This window comes from Mirounga leonina, unplaced genomic scaffold (assembly GCF_011800145.1).
Source record: "Mirounga leonina isolate KUSES-001 unplaced genomic scaffold, KU_Mleo_1.0 Mir_153, whole genome shotgun sequence".
Taxonomy (NCBI): domain Eukaryota; kingdom Metazoa; phylum Chordata; class Mammalia; order Carnivora; family Phocidae; genus Mirounga; species Mirounga leonina.
In genome coordinates, this window is record NW_023270387.1 from 42,336,414 (window position 1) to 42,359,883 (window position 23,470).

The 23,470-nt window shown below is 35.7% G+C and overlaps 1 protein-coding gene across 1 annotated transcript in view; it reads left to right on the top strand.

Annotated features, from left to right (window-relative positions):
• GRM5 (glutamate metabotropic receptor 5) overlaps nt 1-23,470 on the top strand; it is a 600,744-nt gene that overhangs the window by 218,619 nt on the left and 358,655 nt on the right. Inside the window, exon 3 of the mRNA XM_035009412.1 lies at nt 13,925-14,174. Coding sequence (XP_034865303.1) covers nt 13,925-14,174 — 250 coding nt within the window. The remainder of the gene's footprint in view (nt 1-13,924; nt 14,175-23,470) is intronic.

The window sequence follows — 23,470 nt, forward strand, 5'->3', positions numbered from 1 at the left end:
ATAGATAGATAGATAGATAGGTATAGGTATATATATAGTCAACGTACTGTATTGGTGTGCTACTGCTCATCCCCTTCCAACTCCATGTTTCATGACCTCACATTAGTAGACTGAAAATTGGTCGTGGTGAAAATATTTAAACCCTAGAAATTGGCACACTAAAAATCAGGTCTTGATTTGATGGAGAAAATCTTCACAATTTAGATTAAACTTAAAAGTATGTCAAGTCTATAACCACCACATTGTGATTGCACAATACATAAAAAAAATTCTTCTAGCATTTGAAACTATTTTGTGATTCAGCAAAGAAGTTATATGTATTCCTGATTGGTAAGCAGAGTTCTGACTACAACTTATTTGGCTTCACTTTCATCGAACACCTCAACATATATAAAAATTTCAGTCAACATTCATATCAGAAATACACTGGTGAATTGTAAACATGCATTGGCTATGGATATAAGATTTGGCAAAATTCAATGAAAGCATTTTGTGAGAGTTAATTGACTATATGGAATTTATAATAAAGTGCATTGTGTATTTCTAAAGGGTGTGCTACATTAATTGTATAATCAGTAACATTTGTAACACACACACACTCACACATTTCCCATCAAAGAAGTAGTTGTGAAACATTTACCACCAAATATCCCTCATATTATGGGAGCCAAGCAGACATCTTGTCAAAAGCGAGAAAACAGAGGCTCTTGCAAATAGTTGAAATAACCCCAGTGTTTTACCTCTCTGATATCAGATATCACTTAAGATACCATTTCAAATGTTCTTGGTTTCCTTTGTTTCCAGGCCTTTGTTTTGAGTTGCACTCCCAGCCAGCAGTGCAGTAATCAGCTTTACATGGATTTAAAATCATTTCACATGGGTGCAGCTCAGTAGTACCTTGCCTTGCATCTTCTCCACATACCTCTCACATGGTATGACTGGTTGGAGCCAACTCATGATAAGAAAGAAGAGTAGGAGAACTAATGAGCTGAAGAGGTAATCTTTAACCATTGGCAAATGAGAAACTGTGGACATACCCTTCTCCCTTCTTCCTCAACATAGGTTTCAGAAGCAGCTTTATATGGCCTCTTGAAATACGGTCCAACAAAATGAGCAATCCATGGCCTCAGTATTCCACTCTTGTATTGCCCACCTTTCCCTCCCTGCCTCATTCTTGGTTTCCCTGAGCCCTGTAGTATGGAGGACCTAGGCCAAGGTACGTCCTAGAATCATGTGGGGCAGGTGGAGAAAAGTTTGATAACATCTACTTCATGTGACAAAACTAATCCTTCGAAATAGGGTGTAACTAAGCTATTGACCATGTCAAATATGGTGAGCATAGCCTAATGTATGGAAAAGTTGAATCTCTCTGTTGTATACCTGAAACTATGTGAACTATACACAAATAAAATAATTAATAAAAATTGAAATAATAAAAAAAGAAATTATCCAGATATAATTGAAGGAGAAAACAGAAAGAGCAAAAGGATGTAGTATATAAGTCACCTGATGTGTCCAATTAGAAGAAATCTCTTTTTACCTCTACTACCTATATCCAACTCAGTACTTTGAACTGATGTTACAGTATATACATGCATATGTATACATATGTATGTATATGTATATTTCTTTATGAATATCATATATACACCCACTTATAAGAACATTGATCATTTTATATATATATATATATGGGCATTCATATATCAGTCCTCTATATGTTAATTAATATTATATTAACAGACATATTTATTCACCTCACACCCCCCAGTCTTATGTAGTTTTTATTTTTTTTTATTCATTTCAACAAATGCTTGGATATTGAGTGGAATGGAGCCTATTTCAAGGTATTGAATTTGGGTTCCATGGAAACTACCTAAGATTAAGAAGCTAGTAAACTGTTTCAGCCTTCCTCTGCCTACCCCTTTCTTTCCCCCATATTAAGCAAGAGTTTTAGTGGCATTAGAAAGTATATAAAATCTAGAGTCCACTTACTAATGCTTGAAATTGGGATTCCTTCTGAATGAGACCTAAAATCACAACTTCTCCTGGTCCCAGGCCAGGAGCTTTGCCCTTGCCTTAGAACAGACACTCGGACACACTCCTGGGAATTTTTGGTACACACACACACACACACACACACACAAACACTGGTAAATCTTATTTATAAGGAAATATGCATTTCCCCCATAGGTTTCCCCATGGGTTTCCAATTATGAGCAAACAATTTTAGTTGTTTTAGAAATATATTTAGCGAATTTTGTTCTCCTTTGGTTTGATACATATAAAAAAATGCATGTTTTATGTCTGATGGAAAGTTTATTGCGTTGTTGGACTCTTTTAACAAACTGATATAAGTACATTAAGGAGACAAAAAAAAGAAAGAAAACAGTTTTAGTAGACTAAGCAGATCTTATAAAGAATGGAATATCTAAAAAGACCAACTAATATTTAATATGATGTCTAGAAAGTATAGATAGAACAGATGATTGAATTAAGTATAGTTACATAAATTGCAAAATTTCCCACTTTAATGAATACTAGTTTTCATATATTACCCGAGGCATTTTATCAGACACCTTTCCAATAACTGCATTGAGTAGAAGTTCTGGCTCTTGAAACATTTAAATTTACAAAGCAAATTTAACTTAAGAATTATCTACATGGCTCGGAACACATATATTGAGAAGTGGAAAATGGAATTTGGAGCAAGCATATTTAAAAGGGAAGGAGAAAATGGTTACAATCCTCTTTATCACAAAACATAGGAGGCAGATTGAAAACTTAAAGGATCCCTAGAGTGCATATTATTTTATAGATATAGAGGCAGGTTCACAAAAAAAGTTATGCAGTTTCTCAAAGACCCCGCAGGTGATAAGTTGAAGAACCAATTTCAGACACTGTCCCCATACTCTGTCCAAGGCACCCATTCTTGAGCTGTGCAGCCCTTCCTCATAGACTTTCTCAGCCACTCCAGATCAGAGTGAATGCAGAGCTGCTTCAACAGCAGAGCTGCTTTGCACAGCTATTTATAGTACATGCTCAATAATACTTTTTTAATGAGCAATCAATGAACCTCAAGGGCATTATGCTAAAGGAAATAAGTCAAGCCGAGAAACACAAATGCTGTATGATCTCATTTATATGTGAAATCTAAGAAAGCTGAATTCATAAAAACGAAGAGTAAATTGGTGGTTGCTGGGGCTAGGGAGTGGGAGAAATGGGGAGATGTTGGTCAAAGGGTACAAGCTTGCTGTTGTAAGATGAGTAAAGTCTGAGGATCTAATATACACCCATATTGACTATAGTTAACATGTATATTTGAAAGTGGCTAAGAGAGTAGATCTTAAATATTCTCACCAAAAAGAAACCCAAAAGCAACTATGTGAGGTGAGGGTTATGTTACCTAGCTTTATTGTGGTAATCATTTCACAATATATATGTATGTTAAGTCATCACATTTGCACCTCAAATTTACACAATGTTATATGTCAATTATATGTTCATAAACCTGGGGGGAAAAGTCAGTACTCATTTTCTAAAATACATTTATTCAACAAATACTTAGGCTACTTAGGCTCTGGACAAAATGGGTAACTAAGATGTAGCCTCTTTTGCTGTTTAGTTCACAATCTCTTAGGTAATCAGACACAAATAATTAAAATAAAACATGAAAAATCCTGTGATGTTGGAGTGGAGGTGGGCAGTAAGGGCACAGCAGAGGGTATCTACTTAGAACTAGAGAGTTAGAGAGTTCTGTCACTTTCTGCTGAGTCTTGAAGGATGAGCCAGAATTAGCTACACAGAAGAATATCTTAGGAAAAAGGAGTTAGTGTGAAATTGAGAGATGTGAAAAAGCATGGTGTATTTGGTGATCTGTATATTCTTTGGTATGGCTGAAGCATGTGCTATATACATAAAGAAAATGCAAGCAGGGAGGCTAGAGAAAAAGATTAGACCCTAGATAATAAAAAAAATCCTGGACGTCATAAAGTATTCTAAGAGGTTTAGATTCTACCCTGAAATATACAGGATGTCAATCTTTTCTGAATGTATAATTCAGTACTCTCTAATGAAGATATAATGAGTGTATAATTTTATGTGTGTAATTTTGAGAACGCATAAAAACAAACAAGTGACATTAATTTTAAAAATGCATTTTATTTAACCCAGTACATCCAAAATTTTATCATTTCAACATGTAACCAATATGATAAAATATTAATGGGTTTTTTTTACATTCTTTTTTTTCATACTGAGTCTTTGAAATCTATTTTGTTTTATTGTGGCAGAATATCTTAATTTGAATTAGCCATATGTCAAATGCTCAATAGCCACATGTGGCCAATGGCTACCGCATTGGACAGCAGAGGTCTGCACTACACAAGACAGTCCCCAAGGCCAGAATGCTCAATGCAGCATGCTTGACCCACTCCTGAATGAAGCCCATGTGGCACCCACACAGCAGCCATAGCACGCAGTCCAACTCCTTCTCCTCATTTCTCAGTCCTGCAGTAAATGATGGGTCAGGCAGATCTTTCCAAACTGAGCCCCTGCTCTCTGTATCGTGGGAGTTACCACCCTTCCAGAGAGAATGTAGCAGCCGCAGAAGCAGGACAGGATAGCTGTGAACTGGAGAAGCGAGTGGCAGACCAGGGAGCTGCTGTCAGAGAAGTTGCTTCCTTTCAGCAAAGTCTTCTCAAGCTTGAACGCCTCTGGCGGTGCTGCAGAGAGTTTCGGCCTTCTGCTGAGATGGGGGCATTTCCGGGTTGTCATTGGATCCAGTTAGAATCCGGAACCAGAGGTGACTTGCCAGCTAAAACAGGCACACTGAATAACTCACCGACCCCCCGACCCACTGACACCCAGCTCTATATAGAGGTTTGTCCTTTCTGGGGAAATGGAAGCACTCCTAATGAGACATGCACTGCAGGCTTTAGCTGTGGAGTTGACAGCTTACAAAGAAAGAAGGAAGTTGAATTCTGGAGGGTTAGAGCAGGAATCTGGGTCACAGTTTCTGTCTCGACTTTTTATTTTCCTTTAGGAAGAATAATAGCCAGAAAAAGAAATGAGTCAACAACTCCATTATTTTTGAGAAGATTAATAAAGTGATTTTTTTTTTCATTTTACAAATCTCAATTTAAGCTGTATTCACAAGGTAATAATGAAAACACTGCAGTATTTTTAATAGCAAGATTAGTTTTTTCTCTTCCTTCTGTGCCTCTGAAGTCCCAGCAAAGATTCCCTTCCCGGTAAGGATTTAGTTAAGTAACAATGACAGATGATATGGCATGTCTATTTCCAAAAGCTTCCTCTTATTTTACAGGCCTTTGTCTATAGAAAAGTTACAATTAAGTATTGTATATTTTATACAAGGAAGGCTTTGATATTTAAACATCAATTCTCAGAAGTGATATAGATTGGATCATTTAGTACTATACCATATATGTCTATTATATTTGTAGTAAGTAGGCAAAAAACTTACTTGTTAAATAATGTATGTTTCCTGAGATGAATTCTATTCAGTAGCATCAGGCATTGGTTTCAAATGAGACATTTAATGGTGGGTAAATGCTTTTGGAGGAACCATAGGACTGAATGACCAATTCTCACTCAGTGCTTTAAGTGTATAATATACAGTAGGAAAGGAGCATACACTTTGAAATTTGACAGATGAAGCGATCAGTTATTTGGCAAATTCTCTCAGCATAAACTCTTTATTTATAACATGTGGGAAATAATAACTACTTCATAGGATTGGTTGGTTTAAATAATGATTAATAAATTATTAGTAGTCATGTTATTTGAAGTGACCAATAATATTATTATTAACCTTTTACTAATTAATTCCACAGGATCTAGATTGATGATAATGATGATGATGATGATGATAAAAACTATCATATATTGAGTGCTTATTCTGCCCCATGTCCTGGGCTCAGCCCTTTGCCTAAGGGGCCCCTATCTGAAAATAAGCAAAACTTCTCCTTTGATTTCCACATTCTCTTCCAATTACCACCATACCTCTTTGTTTCTCTTCACTGCCAAGTGTCTCAAAATGTTGTATATAAATATACTATCCTCAAGGGCCTGGGTGTCTCAGTCCATTAAGTGTCTGCCTACAGCTCAGGTCATGATCGCAGGGTCCTGGGATGGAGCCTCACTTCAGGCTCCCTGCTCAGTAGGGAGCCTGCTTCTCCCTCTCCCTCTGCTGCTCCCCTTGCTTGGGCTCTCTCTCTCTGTCAAATAAGTAAATAAAATCTTTAAAAAATATATACTATCTTCATTCTCTTACTCCCATTCACACACAACCTGCTCTTATATGTCTTCTACTATAATACTGCCAAAATCAGTGAGTTTTTTCACCATGCATCTTACTTTACTATTCATACAGTTAATGTATAAAAGCAAATAAAAGCATTTTTTATCTTTGCTCCCATGACAATACATTTCTTGGTTTCTTCTTCTTCATTGTCTATGTCAACTTTTCCTTCTCCATGCATAAATATTTGAATTCTTTAGGATATAATCAGATTCCTCTTCTCTTCATATCCTACAATTGCAGCTCTTACTATTGCTGTCCATATTCTGATCCCAAATAGTTCCAATTTAGACTTCTATTCTCTGAGCCAGAATGTCCTTATTCAGTTTTCTATTTGGCATTCCTATTTAGCTATTTTGAAGATATTTAAAAATAAATTCTAAAACTTGATTTTTTTCCCTAAATTTGGTTCCCTTTCAGTTTTGTCTATCTCAATTAGTTCAACCCAATTATATGGACTAGAGTTACTGGAGGGAGTATATCTCACAACTTTTGATTCTAAGGTTCAGCAACCTACAGTACAGAACCAAAGGTGGGACTCAATTTTTGTACTTGACATGTGTGACAGCTATAACTCTCATGTATTCTTCTTTCCTTAATTTGATTTTCATGTCCTCTGCCATGTATGGATTTGTATGGTCAACTTGTATCTTTGCTCTTAATTTTATTTATTTATTTTTAATTTTTTTATTTTTTAAGATTTTATTTATTTATTTGTCAGAGAGAGAGAGAGCACAAGCAGGGGGAGCGGCAGGCAGAGGGAGAAGCAGGCTCCCCACTGAGCAAGGAGCCCAATGCAGGACTCGATCCCAGGACCCTGGGATCATGACCTGAACTAAAGGCAGATGCTTAACTGACTGAGCCACCATGGCATCCATATCTTTGCTCTTAAGATCAAACTTCTTTTTCTAGCTTTTAATCCTGGTAGACAGTAGGAAAGTTCATCGACATAGTATACTGCTCAGCAACTGCTTGGTACATACTTTTCTGACAATATTCAATAGCCCTGGCTCATATTCCCATAAATAATACATATAAATATGTATATTTATATATAATATATATGTGTATATTTCAAAATCCAAGTTACTAAGTTATGTTACACTATTTTTTCCTCCTGAATTCATTATTGGAATATTGCTCAAATGTTGCTTATATAATCCATGCCTAGAGTAATTCCTAAAGTGATTTTGCTAAATGAGATCCTTCTAGTACTTTCAATAATAAAACACTCTGGATAAGATCTAATAATGTCCTACCTCACATTGAATACTGTGTTATATGGGTCATGGCATAGAAATACACCAGGGTAGGATTTGAAATAATTGGCCCAAACTTGAAAATCTGTTAGCCAAGGTTTCGTAGCAAAGGCATTTGTAATAATTCATGGAACCATAATGAGGGTACATGATAGATGATAATAATGTTTTATGTACTCCAACGGTTTTGCTTTAAAAATCTTTCCATTAATAATATCTCCAGCATCCCAAACATCTAAATCTCAGTTCTATAGGCCTCTTTAGGACTCTTCCTTGGGACACTTCTTTCTTTTCATTGAACAAAAATATGTACACATATTGTTTTTGTTGTGAGGATATAAATACCTACTTTGAAGAATTTAATTGTCTAATAGTAGGAGACAAATATAAATGAGTGCAATATAGAGTTTGAAATTGCTATTATATTCATTGCACAGATGGCTATAATGGGGAGAAGACATGTTTCTAAAAAGAGGAACATCTTTATAAAAGATATTAATACAATGAGAAGAGGTGTTTATCTCCCTGGCTTTTCTCCCTTCAGCTCCTTTAGTTAACCACTAGTTTAACTAAGACATAGCCTACTCAATAAGGGCAGTTTTAGCTAAGATCCCTTGATGAACATTTATGGCCCCATGGAAGGGCAGGAAGTGGTGATTGGACACTGTTTTATTGATCCCATTCACACATATTCTGGGGGATACTGTTTTATTGATCCCATTCACACATATTCTGGGGGATGGTATCATCCTAGGCAGTTAACTCCCATGAGAAATGGCAGCATTTTCCTTCACTAGTAGTTGCCAATAAAAAATACATTGTTTATAATAGTAACAGGATATTAGTAGTAGAAGCCAATCAGAATGTATTTTTAAATTACTGTTTATATTGAAAATCTTCATTTCCTTTTTGGAAAATGATCATTTGGGCCAACTAAAAGGAAAAAAAAAAGTTCTGATGTGGAACACCAAGCTCAATACTTGTCTTTAAAGTGAATTAAAATTTCCTAAGGTGAATGCTTTTTGAAAAAGTAGTTTTTACATTTTTTAGCACCCACTTGATGATTATATTTGAACAAGTAAATTTACTTTAATAAAATTTTACTCTTTACCTATCTTTCTGTTCAAGAACATGAGTACCTATTATGTGGTGATATGTTTAAATGAATTTACTACCCTCAAGGGGCTTACAGTTTTTGAAAGTAGGATATATAATATATCCAAAATATAAGTAAGTATATATAGCATGTAACATATAAATATACATACATAATAGAATACAGAATATGTATTTTAAATTGAGCCTAATACAATATAATACCTAATTAGCACCATAACTCATTATCTGACTTGAGGAACTCTCCTTAGAAATCTCATGATAAAACATATATATGAAGTGGGTTATATGTGTTTTATCACATATTAATAAATTTAATATCTTGGATTGGATTTTTAACAAAATTCTCAATATCAAAAAAAATCATTAGTGTGATCAGCCTTGTCATAAAGGTGAAGGAACTGCAATTATAAACTTCTTTAACAACTACAAGTAACAAAAATTATTATTATAAAATAGATCAATAGCTAAAATATGTAAATATCTAGAGTCTACCATGTGCCTAGTATCATATCTATTTAATTAATTCATTAATATCTATTAAATGAATAGTTTACCCTATTCCTTGTAGGGAGATTCTTGAAAAGCATGGTGGGGTAGATCAGTTTAATTCCACAAGCATTTGCTGGGTAGTGCCATGGAGTTGTGGTATACATCCTAAATAAGTTTACAGTCTGGGCATTTGAGTTGGACCAGAAAAAAAATTGGTAAGATTTCAACATGGAGACATGGGGAAAGGGTATTCGGGGTAGAAAGAGCATCAAGAATAAAAGTAAATAACTGGGAATGCATGGGGCATCCAAGGGACATATGGAAGGGCATAGTAAGAAATAAGACTCCCAAACACAGAGTTTGATAAAGTTTTGAAGAAATGAAAGATAGGTGGTAAGAGGTTATACGTGACTGCATAAGCTCCAATGGAAGGAATAATGATGGTCTGATGGAGAAAAAGCAATAAATGTCAGAGAAAAGAAAAGTATTTGAGTGTTTTTAGTATAATTCTATTAATTTCTGATTCTTATCATTTTCCCCAACACACACAAAATTTATAAATTTGAACCATATCTCGAATGTATATTTTGCTAGAAAAATCTCTCATTTACTAGATATATATATACATATATATATATATATCCTATTTATGTTCCTATACTTTATTACCTTTATTTGAAAGTATGTTTAAGCCACAGTAATACAGTAGTTACTGCTACTGAATTGGTACCATCAGAAAGAGCAGTTACCTTTGATTATACATTACATACTAAACAATTGTTCACTGCCTTTAATCATAAAGTTCAAATAAACAATCTCTCTTAGGTTAGAAGAAAGATTTAGAGTTATTCTTTAACCAGTCTTGTTTTCAATGTGTACCTTGTAGGCCCAGATGGACGCAGATACTTCCAGATCTCCACAGACATGATGTAGGTCAAATAGAACTAGTGAAAGCAACTACTTAAAATAGTTCATGTCTACTTTCTGATTTCAATAATTTTTAAGTATGTTATTAAATTTTTTTCATTCAAACTTGTACTTTCATATTTTTCAAAATCTAATAGTACAGAAGGCCTTAAAGGTAAAAAGTGCATTTTAGGGTTTTTTTTTTTGTTTTTTACCTTCATATTTCTTAGTAGGAATATATGTTTTTTAATGCCTACTTTTTAATTTATGAACAATAAACTTCTTTTAATTCATGTATCTTCCCTTAAATATAATTCTATTTTAGATTAGTCTATTTTTTTAGATTCAAATAATTCATCTTTCTTTGTTTTCTGTGTATGTCTTGACTTCCAAATTGTGCGTAAAAAATTTTAACACCCTAGTTCTCCCTGCTTCAACCTATCATCTTTTCCTTTAATTTTTTTGTAAAGGTTGATAAGATTTATTTCTATTGCATAATGAGTTTTTTGCTTTGTCCCTATGTGAATTCATAAGGTTGAAAATCAGTAATTGGCATTTACATTGTTGCAAAATAGTGTGAGCTAAGAGTCCAGTAAAGCCTTGATTACATTTTCTTTTCATAATTCCAAATCACCAGCCCTCTGCTTTTTAAAAAAGAGTGTCTGATGGATTCCTTCCTGCTTTTACCGGTTGCTTAAAATGAAGACACAGGCTAGTTTCATATTTTATACCTACCTTCCTTTCTCTATCACCTTTGTTTCCCTGTTGGAAAAATAAATCTTTGTTTCCTCAGCTTTTTCTCATCCTATACATCGCTTGAAATCTATTTCATTTCCTATGAGAAGCTTATGAACTTTTTAATAGTTTCTCTTTTATTTTTAAATGTGTAATTCCAGAATATGGTCTTTATATCAACTACTGAAAATCTCAACACTGAATTCAAGCTTCCCAGTTTTATTGGAATACATGGAATACATGCTCCCATTTTTAATTCTCAGCTTATAGTGGCTTTTATAAAATCAAAATTATTCTGCAGAATTTTTATGTCACACATATATTAGAACTGTTTCCTGTTTTAATTTTAAAGAGTACTGCTTGGGCTTTGTTCTGAGAAAATCGTATTTCCCCTAGTTTAAGTTCATTCTTTAATCCAGTGTTCATTATTAATGCCTTTTGCTCCATTATTTGTTTTAGATGCTCCAGGAGAGAGCAGCTTCACTATATCTAATGCCAATAAGTACAATTAATTGGGTTCAGGCTACCTATCAGATATTTTATATAGTTAACATATATATTACTTTATAGTATCTATTATAATTATATATAGTATTTATACATGTTATATATAATATATAATAGAATGTATAATTAATTATAAAATAATAACATTATAATAATTATAAGCATTTATTATAATGTTTAAGCTAGATATAATGTTTAACATATATAATATACAAAATACTCATGTGTTAGGCAGTGTTACCTCTGATTTTCAGGTGAAAAAGCTAGATTTAGAGAGACTATCCAATCAGAATTAGAACTCAGATCTCTCTAATAACAAGGTTCTCTCTCTGCTGCTTCCATATAACTTACTGTATAAAAAAATAATATTAAAGTTGTTGGGGGCGCCTGGATGGCTCAGTCGTTAAGCGTCTGCCTTCAGCTCAGGTCATGATCCCAGGGTCCTGGGATCGAGTCCCGCATCGGGCTCTCTGCTCCTTGGGAGCCTGCTTCTCCCTCTGCCTCTCTCTCTCTCTCTCTGTCTCTCATAAATAAATAAAATCTTTAAAGTTGTTGGGAGAGGTGCTAAAGATTATGAATTTGTCATTTTTTTCTTAACTGCAAATAAACTGAGAATTTTTATCATTGCCATCACAATCACTATGTACCTAATTTCAAATTATTTATGCAAATACCTCAGTACTAATGAAAGCATTAAGTGCAAGACAGTCAGCTGGAAATTGGGTTGGCTAAAAATAAATCAGAGAATAATAGATTACTCAGATTAGTATAAAACTAGTAATTTAGGCCCCTGGGCATGTTTTTTCAGAGGGGGTCCTTTAAACTTTGTTAATTGCAAAATAACTACATTGCCCACTTGCCATCATCATAGAGGCTTCTTGTTATTTTATTTCTAGAGAAAAAGGAAAGATGCAGCTGGCTCATCAGGTTTTTTTGGCTAGGACTTAAGCCATCCTGCTCTGCTTTACACTTTACAGTTTGTTCAGGAAGATAAAACCAAATAAAAATCCACCTTCAAAGTCTGAGGATCTCATTTGCAGCAAGGTACCTGTGCTTCAGTGGAACATACACAGGGGCAGGTGTGAGAAGTTATATGTTCAAACCAAGACTCGGCCACCTACTTGCTAAATGTGAACTTCAGTTTTATCAGTTGTGCATGGAAGATAATATTACCTCTATCACAGAGTTGATGCAAGGAGCAGTGAGCTAATCTATATGAAGTGACTTCAAAAATCCAAATGTTATATGGGTATCCTGATTTATAAGTGATCTCTATTAGAGTCATATAGTGAAACCAATGCAACCAAATGCCTTTTACTTCCTTATTCATTGGAGATCTCCTCCTGATGAAATGCCTTTTCCTAGGTCTGGTTGATTGTGAGGCTGGTTACATCCTTAGATGCTCCACAGCTTGCTTGTCTTTTAATAGGCTCCTATATTCTTTTAATCATCCCCCCTTACCCACCTAATCTTTCGGAAACTCAGAAAATGAGCCTGGTATGATTTATAGACTTTAAGAGGCTCTAAAAATACCTAAAATTGAAGCATCATGACCCTTAAATAGGAAAAAGAAATGTAGATCTAACTGGGCTTCTGAGTCTTCCAAAAGTCAGCCATGCACAAGTGGAGGGAGCAGAAACCACACTCTTTGATCTGAGAATGTAGTGCAGAATTCCACTTCCTGGATATGTAACTTTGGGCAAGTGTAAACCTAATTGCTTCATCTGTTTTCTTATCTGCCGAATGGAAGTCATAATGCATACCTAAGTATATTCTCGCGAGAGTTAAATGAGATGGTATCTGTAAAGGTTTTGGTACACTTCCTGGCATACAGTTGATTGTCAGTATTGATCACCAATTTCCATTAATTTAAAGGACCACCATCAGTCCTTAGCCCCCAGATTTGTAGAAGACTTTGGAATTATTCCCCCAAATCACTAACTTCCCTATAGTTGTACAGAATGAAACTTCAAATGTTTCATTTGAAGCTTATACATTTACCTGTGACAAGACTCAAATCTCAAGCCAGGATATGGAATTTTCGGTTGAGATAAAGGCACAGATTCTTATGATTGCTAATAGAATATAATATGCCTAATATTCTATAAAATATAATACTCTATGTGATATCTGTACAATGGCATCCATTACATATTAAGTGTATATATTGTGTCTTTCAATATAGGAATCTGAGCCGGTGGGATGAGATGGTCATACAGTAAGAAGCAAAGGGAAGTGAGATAGAATGAAAATACAGCAGATAAATGTCTTCCATCATCTCACACTAGAGTATGAACTTTTTAAGTCAAAGGAGGAGCTGAATTGCTTCTGCTTTTTATACTAGTCTCTCTCTCTCTCAGTGAAAACACAATTTAAAGTTCAATGCATATATGTATAATATAGTTTTGTTGTAAATTGTCCAAAATGAACAGGTCAGTGAAAGAGCAAAAACTGATTCAGGTCTTCGGGCTCCAAGTTCAACACTACCAAGTGATCTTCATGCTCCCAGCCTTTTGCATTCTTAATTGGATCCAGTGTACCCAGCGCTGCCATCTCACTACCTCTCTGCTTATCTGTTTTCACACAGGCAACTATGGAGAGAGTGGGATGGAAGCTTTCAAAGATATGTCAGCCAAAGAAGGAATTTGCATCGCTCACTCTTACAAAATCTATAGCAACGCAGGGGAACAGAGCTTCGATAAGCTGCTGAAGAAGCTCAGGAGTCACTTGCCCAAGGCCCGGGTAGTGGCCTGCTTCTGTGAGGGCATGACGGTGAGAGGTCTGCTGATGGCCATGAGGCGCCTGGGTCTAGCAGGCGAATTTCTGCTTCTGGGCAGGTGAGTGACAAAGAAAATTCACATGAAGGTAATGCCAGGAATTTGGCAGCATCAAAGGGTATCTTCAGGTGCATAAGGATAGATGCTTTGGAAACTTAGTCTATGTGGTAGAAGTAGAACTTAAATATCATAAAACATCAGAGCCTGGAGATAATCATGGAAAATAAGTAGATATGCCATGTGCTGATTAATGATAACAGGAATCACCACTTGAAGATGATGAGTACTTAAGTCTTGAAAAAATGACTGTAAGGAAGTGAGATGGGTTCTTAGATACTTGGATCATTTCATAATTCCCTTGGGAAATAAGCATTTTTCAGACTTTTTGCTGTTGCTTTAGAAATTGATTTTGAGAATGGCTACCTAAACTTGTTTTATAATATAGTTATAGAATTTTGAATTTGAAAGTGAGGAGTTGCCTTAGTTTTAGTTCCTTTAATTTTTTAAAATATTGGAAAATTGGCTCATTATTTACATTACGAAAGTGTTATTACATTGCCTGATCATCGACACTGTTACCAGACAAGTTTCTAAAACATTAACTTCTACTGGGATTGATTTTAATCATCTGGATAATGCACTTGATTGGCACAACTCAACTCATTCCCTGCTGATGCTGTTGAATCCATATATTAGAGTTCTCTTGGGAAACAGATATAATGGTGTGTGTGTGTGTGTGTGTGAGAGAGAGAGAGAGAGAGAGAGAGAGAGAGAGAGATGAGATGAGATGAGAGATACACCCAGAAGAGCCAGTGGTATAGTTCTGGTCTGAAAGCTGGCAGGCTTGGGGAAGAAGAGCCAGTGTTTGGGTTCAAGTCTGAAGGCCAGAAAAGACCAATGTCCCAGCTCAAGTAGTCATGCAGGAAGAGTTCCCTCTTACTTAGTCATTTTTGTTCTACTCAGGTCTTCAGTAGATTGGATGAGGCCCACCCACATTAGGGAGAACAATCTTCATTACTTAGTATACTGATGCAAATGCTAATGTCATCCAGAAACACCCTCATAGACACACTCAGAATAATGTTTAGCCAAGTATCTGGGAACCCCATGGCCCAGCAAATGGTCATATGACATTAACCATCACAATTTGTAAAATGACCCCATAGTTGGACCATGTGAATGTAGTTCACTATTCTAGGGCTTTAAAAAGTTTTGTTATTGTGCAGATTCTTAGTAGGCAGCCAATTTAAAAATAGAGAAAACCTTCAGAACCCCTGCATCTTTCTCAATATTTCTGTCCAAAATAGAAAGCTAACTCACTTGTTATTAACTTTTGACGGCTCATTAAAGAAAACATGCTTCCTTTATTTTCTAAATGTCTAACTGACCTTCTGTGATCAGACTTGGCTCCTGCTTGGCTACATTTTATGACAGCCACTTTATGTACCTAATGCTTTTCTGTCTGACCTGATGGCAGTAGATTGATGGGACTATTTTAGTATGAGGCCAAATATCCTTCAAAAAAAAGTTCTTTATGGACCTATTGAGTGAGATTCCTTTTTCACTGATGTCATACATTTTGTCTAAAATCATCCCTAGTTGGCAAGAGTGATGCACCAATTAGTTTCATACAACCCAGGAGCACTCCCACTCCAGTATTAAATTCCAAAGTGCAGTGTTACCATTGGGGTAGAAAGAACATGAAAGAAAGAAGCCGGCTTTAAACAGTCCTGTTTTTCTGGTAGGGTATGAGATTCTGTAGCTGCTATCTGCTGCTTTCACCAATGTTAATAAAACAAATAAGCAGCATTTGTTTTTCAGCAGTTTCCACCTCTTGGCACATATTTTTGTCTCTGAAAGTAACGTGTGGTACTCTTGAAGATATTTGGTAATGGTATGGTCATCAGTCCCCTTCATCTTCTCTTTGAAACATTCCTGCTTCTTCTGTTTCTACTTCTTCATGGTGAAATAACACTCTATGTATCAAGATCATTTATGGGATCATTTATCAAATGCTTTCTGCCAATTATTAAACTGTATATGCATTGTTTCATGTATTCATTTGATAGATATTGACTGGCTACTATATGTTAAGATGCTTGGGATACATCAGTGAATAAAACAGACAATATTCACTACCTTTATGGACCTTACAGATGGTAAATTAGATAGAAGGTAGTAAGTGCTATGAAAAAAATAAGTAAATCTAAGAACAACTTCATGTTGAATCCTATTATCTCCAATTTGTAGACAAGGACTCTTAAGACTCAATTTATATTGAGTAATAGAAGGCTATATAGATGTAGGTGTTGAAGCCAACATTAAATATATGTGTGTGTAATTCTAGAGACTGAGCATTTAGTGCTGTGTTCTGTTACTTTTCAGTAAATTTAAAGTATTCCTATTCATAAGAGTGGAAATCTAGGGTAGTGAGCAGAAAGGCAAAATATAACAGTTATGAGAGTATTTAGGACATCTACTCACTCTAATTTTACAAGTGAGGAAACTGATACCCCAAAAGTTTGGATAACATAGTTAAGGCTTGTGTGCAAGAGCCCGATTACCGTGAACCATAACTCAGTGCTTTTCCCTATTAGCCTGTTTCCTGTAAAATAGAAACAGTGAAGAAGTTGTCTGATAGCAAACTCCTAGTTCTTCACAGATCCTGAGTATATAAAGAAATTATCCTAGATAATTCTAATTTAAGTTAGCATTTTTATTTTAATGCTCCCTCCTAAAAATTCAATTCACCCTATAACTCCTATATTTGACACACAATGTTACATTAATTTCATATGTACAGATTAGTGATTTAGTATCTCTATGGGTTATGTTATGCTCACCCCAAGTGTACCTACCATCTGTCACCATACCATGCTATTACAGTACCATTGACTATATTCGTTATGCTGTGCTCTTAGTAATTTGAGATTATTTTGTTTGCATATATACTCCCTATCTCCCTTTATGCTCCTTCCTTCCCCTGCCCAACTCAGACCCAACTCAGGATGGTTCTTAGAAATTAGAAGTCAAGTGGCTCCTGGGTGGCTCAGTCAGTTAAGTGTCCGACTCTTGATTTCAGCTCAGGTCATGATCTCATCTTTGTGAAATTAAGCCCTGCATCTGGCTGTGCACTGGGTGTGGAACCTGCTTAAGATTCTCTCTCTCCCTCTCCCTCTGCCCCTCCCTACCACTCGTGCACTCATGCGTGCTTGCTCTCTATCTTAAAAAAAAAAAAGAAAAGAAATTAGAAGTCAAGGCTATGAGAAGGGAATCTACATTCAGAACTTCCTAGAGGATCCCATTTAACAGCTGTAGTTATAAATCTTTCCAGTTGCCTTGGGACAGCCATGTTTAATAGGTCATTCAACTGAAATGTGTGGCAGGACTAGTAAGATAATTCTGCTGCTGAGACAGCCTCATTCATCAACATATCTCACCATCTGTGCTACACATCAGAAGAATGTTAGAGTGATATAGATCTGGCCACTGGGTCTTCTCACTTGAACTCAGGGTAATCTGTTGTCTCATTGCCCATAAAAATGTCCTGTCCAGGTCCCTGAAATAGTCTTGCTAAACACTTTGGCCCTGACAGCAGAATGGGATCAATAATCTGAAAGTAATGACATTTCTAAAGGAGCTTATTTTTCTAGAATGGATACAGTGTTTTAGTTTTTGACCTGAGAAAATATCATATGAGGTATATTATTTATGAGTTATATACTTAATTGTGAACTTGGAAACAAGGACCAACTTTTAGCAAATTAGCTACTTAAAGATCTTTTTTTATCTTGTCTATAATTAACTAAAACTGTGTATCTGTTTGAGTTAAGAATCTCTGTCCTTCAATATGATGATTGTTACCAGGCTGTGAGAGGAAATGTACTTAAATTTCAAAACTATTTGGGAATTATAACCTGTATTTCTTATCAGGAGGTCCATCTTCATCAATATTTTTCAAAATGGAAAGGACAAGAGCTTAGTCTAATAAATATATTTGTGGATAGAATTACAAACAATTGTTTTACTAAAACTATTACAGTAGGTGTTACTCAGAAGTAGACATTAGTCTTTATCCTTGCATATTATCAGAGTATTCATTCTAAATTAAAGCCCTTTTTAAAATAAGTACACTTGCCTTCCAGTGGGCCATTCAGTATCTTTTAATCATGTTGAGAAAAAGAAAACAAAACTTGTTTTCATTGAATTCCTGTTATGTGTCAGGAGACAAGGAGAGAGGGAAAGAGAGGGTGAAGGAAGGGAGAGGAAATGATGAGAGGACACAAGAGGGGAGAAGGGGGGAGGAAGAGAGAGAGAGATTAATTTAGTGCTGTAGGCAGTGTTGAATACGTCAACTTTTAGTTGTCTTTGAGTTTGGTAATAATGACCCCATTTTCGTAGGGGAGAAAATTGAGACTCAGAAGCTAAATGACTGAACAAGATTATATCAGTTTCTTAATCCTAGTGACAATTCTAAGTATCACAAAGAGAGAAGGCTTAGCAACATAAATGTTTCTACACTTGTGATAAACTCCATTTAATTTTGCTTTATTGTTGTTTTTGTTGTTTTAGATTATCCTTTGAAAATTAAATAAACTTAGTAAAATGCCTTGAAAATTATTGAGATTTTTGTGATGAATTTATAGTGCAAATAAAGCTAGCCAAACTATGCTCCATTTTGCCTGGAGTGCTTACCTGCACTCGAGATGGAAAGATCAGACTAGTTGCATGATATTCAGCCTATAAACAAGCAGTTGTCTAGTTGTATCTACCTCAGATTATGAACCATGAAGGTTGAGCAAGAAGGTAAGGGGAGCATGTGTGAAGAAGTTTGGAGAGGAATCCAGGAAACAATGTTTTCAGCCTTTGTAGTATTTTGATATTTATCCCATTATTGGAGAAGCCTTTTTTTCTTTTTGTGAGGGTAAGAATATAATAGGTGTGGTATTTCAAAAGATAACAGGTATAGATTATGGATTAGAAGAGATAGGGTAGATACAGAGGAACCAATATCCCTAACAAAAATACTATGATCATGGAATAAGTAGCAGATTACTAATTAAAATGTGTGTATTATGTTTTTGTTATGATGGTATCAGGATAGATGCATAAATCCAAACTCATCAAAATGTATACATTGAATATATGTGACTTTTTGTATATTATGTACAACTCAGTAAGTTGGGAAAACAAATCAGTAGGAGCTGTTGGGTGCATTGGGTATTGTAGAGAAGCATGGGGAAGATGTCAAGAGTGACTTGTAAGATTCTTGTGTTTTATAACAAGATGAATGATGATAACTTTACCAAGATGAAGAGAGTTGGAAAAGAATCAGGTGTGAAGTAGAGAACAGATCATGAGTTCAGTTTTGGTTAAAATGGCCTGATGTGCATTTCAAACATAAATATAGCCAAAAAGGCTGGAGAATATGTGAGTCTGGGGCTCAAAAGAGATATATAGGCTGTAAATAAAAATGGGTGAATCATCTGAGTAGTTTAGATTTATGAACGGAAGACATGAGTATGTAGAATTCAAGTGGAGGAAGTCTAAGAACTTGGCTTTGAAAGGGATCTCAATATGTAATGATTGGAAAAAGGATGAACTGTGAAAAGGCAATAGGGAGAAAGCAAATACAGAGATGGAGGAGGAAAACCCAGAGAGCGTTGTGTCATCCCAGCCTGTGGAGGAGAATATTTAAAAGGGGGACCACCAGTGTCAAATAATTCTAGACCAAGTGAAAATAATACTGAAAGGACCTTTAGATTTATTGAGGTAGATTTATTAATTGGTGATTTAGCAAGAGATGGACAAATGGAGAGATTAAAGTATATTCAGAATGAAGTAGCTAAGTTGTAAGGAGGTGAGAAAATGAACCCATGGCATATAAGCCACTGTTTTGTGAGGTTAAACTAATAAGAAATGGAGAATGATAAAACTATCTCTTAAGGAACGAGGAGATCAAGAGACAGGTTTTTTTTTTTTTTTTAAAGATTTATTTATTTATTTATTTGACAGAGAGAGACACAGCGAGAGAGGGAACACAAGCAGGGGGAGTGGGAGAGGGAGAAGCAGGCTCCTCACTGAGCAAGGAGCCTGATGCGGGACTCGATCCCAGGACCCTGGGATCATGACCGGAGCTGAAGACAGATGCTTAACCGACTGAGCCACCCAGGCGCCCCTAGAGACAAGTTTTTAATACAGTCATTTTTACCCAAAAATGTAATTCATGATCATGAAAAAATGATTTTAATGATGAAAAAAGCTATATAGTGAAAAACACTTATATTTTTATATCTGTGTCCTTACATGGTATTAATAAATTATTTGGTACTTGCTAATTTTATAGGTAAAAACTGGCATCATAATATTTTAATTTGTACTTCTTTAATTATGAGTGAGATTCTACATCTTTCATATATGAATAAGTGATATATTTATTTTTTCTTCAAGCTTCATGCACTTAGTCAATTTTTTTCTGTTTGTCTTTGTTGATTTATACAAAAGTACTTTATAAATTAAGGAAAGTGGTTCATTGACATGTGTAGCAAATATTTTCCCTCTTGTTATTTAATTTTGACTTTATTTATGTCACTTTGGACAATGCCAACCTTTTTCTTTTATGACTCATAAGGATTTGTATATTGCATACAGAGGCCAGTCACAAAGGTTTGGTTGTTTAATTTTAGGATCAAGGTAGGACAGGGAATTTAATAAATGAGGGAGGGCAATTAATTGTATAAAACCCCTAAAATGTGGGAATGAGTAACATTTGAAGCATAGATGGAGGGAGCAAGCTGAGAAAGTCAACTCCAGAATTTTTTTTTAAAAGTGAGGTAGGTATGTTTGAAGGTTTGAAAATACAAAAGTCACTTGATAGCCCCTCTTTTCTTCATAATTTTGGAGGCAAGAAGGGAATGTGTGTGTGTTGTGGGGTGGGGGGTAGCAGCTGGTTTGAGAAGTTGTCAGTAAAGGTTGGAGAACAAGGAAAACTACACTGTTAATAAGTGGTTTTAGATATTATCTTTATTTTGTATTATTCCATTGGTTACAAGCAGTAGGGAGAGAAAGATCTGGCTATACTATCATGGAGAAATGCTCTTAAAATAACAGCAGATTTAACATTTGCATATGTACTGTCTCATCAAGGATTGTAATGAATTCTTACTGTTAGGATTCTAAAGGTTGATTAAACAACAGTCCTGTTCTCAAATTAAAAACCAATGGGAGTGAGTCATGGAGATTAACGTATATCAGTTAACTAGAGACCAAGTCTTTGATCTGTGACCAAATGGACCTCCTAACACTGCCCCCCAACCCTAGAGTCACAGGCAGGGCTGGACAATAGCAGGACTTTCCTGCTTTAGAAGATGGTTTTCAGAATGACAATAGGAAAACTCTTAGACTCAGAGGACAGACTGCTCCATAAAAAGAAGAGGCTGAGTCACACCTGCTCAGTTCTTTCTCCACCTCACCAGAGGCCAGTCACTCGTTCCCAGGGGAAGGGAGGGAGATGGTGAGGACAAGCTGTGTGTTTTCTTTCCATGCTTTTCCCTCCCAGAGAGTGGAAATCTCTCTCGAATGCTCCTTTGTGAAATTTAAAGAGTCCGAAATATTCTTCTCTCTCTCTAAGTCCTTTATGAAGTAGATAAAGAATATTAACTTGACTTTACAGATGAAGACACTGAGCTCAGAGACATCACTTGTTTCATCAATACCCCTGTGCTTATTAGATGTGCGGCTGAAATTTAAATGAAACCAGTTGCTTTGTAAGGTGCTATGGATCTGACAACGGAAAATGCCCAGAAGGAGAGCAGAAGGCCTTGATGTTATTGGACAGAGAAAGATTCCTGTGTGAGTGGTGAAAACAACAAATGACTTCAAAGGCCTCTCACGGTCCCAGGGCTTGTGCTCTAGAGGCATCTGTGTCTCAGGGGTTCTGGTAGTTTTAAGATACATTGCACTTGCAAAATATGTTTAAGTAAAATTTAAACTAATTGGATGATAATAATAGCTCTTTATGGAGTGCTTTTTGTGTAACAAGCACTCCCCTGAGTGGTTGGTATTGATTTATTAATTTATTGACTTTTAATTAACAATCCTATTTGAAAACTGTTATTATTAACCTTATTTTATTACTGAGGCACAGAGAGATAAGCAATTCACTCAAGATCACACAAGCAGTAAGTGGTAGAGAGGGCATTAGAAGGTAGTCTGTATCCTTAACCACTATGGTAAGTAAACTAGTTAGATCTTTGATAATTCTTTATTTCAGTAATAAACTTGATTCTTGTGGTATAAAAGAGTAATTTATTTTTCTGTTATTAAAATAGATAATCTTTAATGAAGAAAAAACAGCCATTAAAGATGATTGCAAAAGAGAGATTCCCCCCTCTCCTAATCCTCCTTTTTAAGATAAATAAAACCTGGAGCAATCCAACATTCTGTAAACCAGAAAAATCCAATGATTAGATGGACTTTTCAGTCTACATCACTATTTTTACATGGAAACAGAATGATCAAATTTAGTTTTCAGCAAATAGAAAAGTTTAAGTTTTCTTTATAAGAATGATTAAATACCAGGGTGCCTGGTTCTCTCAGTGGGGTAAGTGTCTGCCTTTGGCTCAGGTCATGATCCCAGGGTTGTGGGATCGAGGCCCACGTCAGGCTCCCTACTCCGCTGGGAGCCTGCTTTTCCCTCTCCCTCTGCTGTTCCCCGTGCTTATACTCGCTCTTTCTCTCTCTGTGTCACTATCTGTCTCTCTCTCTCTCAAATAAATTAATTAATTTTAAAAAGGGTGATTAAATACCCAGATTGGCAGGGAAGAAGTCAAACTTTCACTCTTCACAGATGACATGATACTCTATGTAGAAAACCTAAAAGACTCCACCAAAAAATTGCTAAAACTGATAACAAGAATTCAGCAAAGTCTCAGGATATAAAATCAATGCACAGAAGTCTGTTGCATTTCTATACACCAGTAATGAAGCAGTAGAAAGAGAAATCAAGGAATCGATCCCATTTACAATTACACCAAAAACCATAAGACACCTAGAAATAAACCTAACCAAAGAGGTGAAAGATATGTACTCTGATAACTATAGAATACGTATGAAAGAAATTGAGGGGGCGCCTGGGGACTCAGCCAGTTAAGCGTCTGCCTTCTGCTCAGGTCATAATCTCTGGGTCCTGGGATGGAACCCTACATCAGGCTCCCTGCCTAGCAGGGACTCTCCTTCTCCCTCTCCTTCTGCCCCTCCCACCCCCCCTTCCCACTCGTGCTTTCTCTCTCTCTCTCTCAAATGAATAAATAAAATCTTTTAAAAAAAAGAAATTGAGGAAGACACAAAGAAATGGG